Here is a 5,000-nt window from a genome sequence, read left to right as displayed (position 1 = left end):
TGATCTATATTCCACCACAACCTTGCTTAAAAAAAAAAAAACACGCCACATCTGATGATCGAAACCCTATAGCCTATAGCAACGTCATAAGAAACACCTGTAAAGTCTGTAGCGTTTTAGCCTCTCCCAGCTGGCTCCATCCCGACCCGCTGTTCTTCTCGAGCCAGCTGAGTAACGCACCATAAAGTGAAACCAGCTGGAGGGTTTAGCGTTTTTTTCCCCCCGTTGTTCCATGGGCTTTAAAACCATTATGTAGAGGGGTCATAGTTAATATCCTTCCGCGCTTAGCCATTTGGGGGGATCTCCTGCTATTTCGCTCTGACTTCGGGGGACTGCTTCTCTCTGTCTCTGTTTTCTGTCTGTCTGTCTGTCTGTCTCTGTCTCTGTCTCTTTCTCTGTCTCTGTCTCTGTCTCTGTCTCTGTCTCTGTCTCTCTCTCTCTCTCTCTCTGTACTGTGTATCGGTATCTCTGTGACTATGTCTGTATCTGTTTGTCTGTCATTCTGTTTTTGTCTCCTTCTCCCTCCCTTCTCTCTCTCTCTCTTTCCTCCCTCCCTCCCTTTCCCCACCCCTTTCTCCCTCTTTATCTCCTTCCTTCCCTGTCTCCCTCTCTCCCTCCTTCTCATTCCATATCTCCCTCCTTCTCTTCCTCCCTCCCTCCCTCCTCCCTCCCTCCCCTCCTTCTCTTCCCTCCCCTCCTTCCCTCCTTCCTTCCCTCCCTCCCATACCGAAAAAGAGGTATTCGTGCCAAATATTACACTACATAATTTAATTTTTATCTCTGATAGGGGAAGGGAACGTATAATAAAAGCAATTTACTTAAAAAAAAAAACGATCGGGAATTTGCTCAACAGTTCGGTGGAAAGTATATATAGCGTAATCATATAAGCAGTTCGTATGTAAATTATACGTATTATTATTTTTTTTTCAATTTTTAAAAATAAATACAAAGGGGGAAAGAACAGTACTTAATTCATTTTGTTTTACATTTCATCATCTTTATCATTAGCATCACTATCATCCTTTTTCTGCTTCTCATTATCATTATTGTCATTATTCTCCTAATCCTCATTAAATTCATCATCATGGTTATCATTTTCCTTCGTATCATCATTATCATCATCTTTATCGCCCTTTTCATCTTATTCATCATTCTTATATTCATCATCATCATCTTTATTATCATCAACATCATTATCATCATATTCCATCCTTATCACCCTCCCCCCCCTAATTAAAATCATAATTTTCGTCATCATCATCATCATCATCATCATCATCATCATCATCATCTTTATCCTCATCGCTATCATCATCATGTCCATTCTCTTCATCATCATTATCCTCACTCTCATCACCATCATCATCATTATTATCATCATCCTAAACTCAAGAAAAAACAAAAGAAAGAAAAAAGGAAAAAACAAAAGAAAAAAAAAACGCGGTAAAAAAAAAAAAAAAAATCACACTCCTGCCAATTTTCCGAAGACGCGACATTTATTTCCGTCTCACGTTATGGTCATATCACCTCCCCCCCCACCGTGCCGTTGCCATACCTTGCCATAAGCCTTCTCCTAATCTTCTGCAATTGGCATGACGAAAGCGATAATCATGTTGCAACGATGTTAGTCCCTAAAAGCGACTGCCATGTTGCAACGCTGCCAGTCCCTAAAGCGATTGTCATGTTGCAACGTTGCCAGCCTCCCGTGCTATATACTGTCATGGCATAAAGTTAGGCTGCCCTCCGAAGTTTACAAACCGGAAGTTGCAAGGTATTGAAGGGCATATTGGCGTAAACTTGTAGGTTACGGAGCAAGACTAGGCTAATCAGCGTGTGTGTGTGTGTGTGTGTGTGTGTGTGTGTGTGTGTGTGTGTGTGTGTGTGTGTGTGTGTGTGTGTGTGTGTGTGTGTGTGTGTGTGTGTGTGTGAAGAGAAAGAGAGGAGAGAGAAAGAGAGAGAGAGAGAGAGAGAGAGAGAGAGAGAGAGAGAGAGAGAGAGAGAGAGAGAGAGAGAGAGAGAGAGAGACGAAGACGCACAGACAGAGAGATTTTTAAAATTTGATTTGATAAAAAATTATTTAACGAACAGTGTACATGCCCTACCAAAAGCCAAGACGCTATAGCATCTATCCAAACTGGCTATACTTCTCTTTTTATATAGGGCTGTCAATCAAACATATTTTACACATGCATGAAGGTCTGTGCCATTGTGCTTACACTGTTAACATATCATCTAGTTAGTAAGAAAAACTTTTATATCACTAATTACATCAAAAGACAAGACCAATGTCTATAATAAAATTAATGTAGTCAATAAGTGCTGGTCACTGGACAGTGCTGTTTGATCTACAGGATGCAGTTTTCGAGCAACAAAGTAAGTAATGTATAAGATTATGCGACTTAGGCGCCTTGCACATTTTGCAGTGAGGGAGAGAGAAAGAGGGAGGGATAGCGAGAAAGAGAGAGAGAGAGAGAGAGAGAGAGAGAGAGAGAGAGAGAGAGAGAGAGAGAGAGAGAGAGAGAGAGAGAGAGAGAGTGAGAAAGAGAAAGAGAAAGAGAAAGAGAGAGAGAGTGAGAAAGAGAAGAGTGAGAGAGAGAGAGAAGAAGAAAGGAGAGAGGGGAAAGAGAAAGGAGAGAGAGAGAGAGAGAGAGAGAGAGAGAGAGAGAGAGAGAGAGAGAGAGAGAGAGAGAGAGAGAGAGAGAGAGAGAGAGAGAGAACAATAAGATAAGTAGAGAGAGAAAGAGCCAACAACAACAACCAAAAAAAAAAAAAAAAAAAAATACAAATTAAAAGCAGAGAAAAATCAAGCTTCTACCCGACATTTCGTTGCCTGACGAACATTCGGTAGTTGTCTGTATCCCATAATCCTATATACATACGCTCACCTACACACACACACGTCCATACGCAGAAACACATATCATGTATTTACGCTCTATCACCCCCCCCACACCCCCCCTTCCCTTTACCCCCTCCCCCCTTCCCCGTTCCCCCTCCCCCCTTCCCCGTTCCCCCTCCTCTTACCCTTCCTTCTCCTCTTCTTCCCCTTCCTCTCCTCACCTTCGATCCCCCCCCTTCCCTTCCCCCAACTCCCCCCCTCCCTAAACCCTTCTCACTCCCCCTCCCCTTCCTCCCTCTCCCACCCTCTCCCCTACCCCTCCCCCCTTCCCCCTCCAACCCCTACTCCCTCCCTCCCTCCCCCACCCCCCCCCACCTCCCCACCCAAAAAAAAAAAAAAAAAAAAAAAAAAAAAATCACCCCCCCCCCCCCCCACATCATCATCAGTCCAAAGGAAATGAAAAATTCATGAAAATTGTTACAAATGTTTTTTAATAAGTGCGGGGCGGTTTAAAGTCGGGAGATAATGTGCACGCGCGTAGTCCCGACTCACTGCAGGTGAACGCTAGCGACTCTCCAGGAAATAACGACATTTCCTTAAGGTGGGAAATGGGTTTGGGAGGGAGGGGAGGGGAGGGAGGGGGGAGGTAGGAGGGAGGGAGGGAGGGAGATGGGAGGGATGGATGGAAGGAGGGAGGAGGGAGGGAGAGAGGTGGGGGAGGAGGTAGGGATGGAGGGAGGGAGGGAAGGAGGGAAGGAGGGGAGGGATGGAGGTGGGAGGGAGTGAGGGTGAAGGTGAGGGAGGAGGTGAGGGAGGAGATAAGGCGGGTGGAAGGTTGAGGGAGTGATGGAGGTCTACCTGTATATGAGTTTATGTGTGTGAGGAAGGGAAGAAAGTGAGAGAGAAAGAGAGAAAACGAGAGAAAGATCGAGAGAGAGAAAGAGAGAAAACGAGAGAAAGATCGAGAGAGAATGATCGAGAGAGAAAGATCGAGAACGCGAGAAAGATCGAACGAGAAAGAGAGAAAGAGAAAGAGCCAGAACGAGAGAGCGAGAGAGAACGAGAGTAAGACACACACACGCACACACACACACACACACACACACACACACACACACACACACACACACACACACACACACACACACACACACACACACACACACACACAAAAAAAAAAAAACACGCAGAAAAAAACCCTAAACCCATAAACCTAAAACCTCCTTTTATTCCCTTACCTTAATGAGGACGATCTGACTGCCTTCTACAGGAGACTTGACCATGCCTACGATGAGTCTCTCCTGCACCCACGGCGCCTGCGAGGAGATCCTGACGGCGCCCAGCCTCGCCATCCACAGCGCCCGCCCTTGTCTGAGGAGAGCGCAGAAGGTGTAGGGATACGGACGGAAATATGGGTTACGAACGGAAAATAAGGGGATACGAGAGGAAAATAGGGGGTACGAGAGGAAAATAAGGGGTATGAATGGAAAATATGGGGTACGAATGGAAAATAAGGGATACGAATGGAAAATAAGGGATACGAATGGAAAATATGGGGTACGAATGGAAAATATGGGGTACGAATGGAAAATAAGGGATACGAACGGAAAATATGGGATACGAATGGAAAATAAGGGATACGAATGGAAAATATGGGATACGAATGGAAAATATGGGATACGAATGGAAAATATGGGGATACGAATGGAAAATATGGGATACGAACGGAAAATAGGGATACGAATGGAAAATACGGGATACGAATGGAAAATAAGGGATACGAACGGAAAATAAGTTAAGAATTGGGAAATTAATAGATAAATAGGTTAAGAATAAAGAGATATGTGAAATAATGGATAAATAGTAAAGAATAATGATTATATAAGAAGAAATAAAAATGGATAAGTGTAAACACGAGAAATAAATAAATTTATATGAATAAAGAGATTGATTAAATAAAATTACTTAATTAGATAAAATAAAAAAGGTGAAAGAAATAAAGAAATGAGTGAAAGAAGATATAAATAACAAAAGAAGAAGCAAAATACGAATAAATGGTCAATTAAAGAAAAACAAAATGAAAAAAAAATATATATATAATAAAAAAAAGGGAAAAAGAGATAAAACAATAAAACAGAACGACCTATAAACAATGATAATA

The 5,000-nt window shown here is 42.9% G+C and overlaps 1 protein-coding gene across 1 annotated transcript in view; it reads right to left on the bottom strand.

The window, feature by feature from the left end:
* LOC119595182 (serine protease 33-like) overlaps positions 1-5,000 on the bottom strand; it is a 30,928-nt gene that overhangs the window by 13,423 nt on the left and 12,505 nt on the right. The window contains exon 6 of the mRNA XM_037944351.1: positions 4,078-4,210. Coding sequence (XP_037800279.1) covers positions 4,078-4,210 — 133 coding nt within the window. The remainder of the gene's footprint in view (positions 1-4,077; positions 4,211-5,000) is intronic.

This window comes from Penaeus monodon, chromosome 35 (assembly GCF_015228065.2).
Source record: "Penaeus monodon isolate SGIC_2016 chromosome 35, NSTDA_Pmon_1, whole genome shotgun sequence".
Classification (NCBI taxonomy): domain Eukaryota; kingdom Metazoa; phylum Arthropoda; class Malacostraca; order Decapoda; family Penaeidae; genus Penaeus; species Penaeus monodon.
Note: the sequence above shows the minus strand (reverse complement) of the source record. Positions and strands in the feature narration are given on the sequence as shown.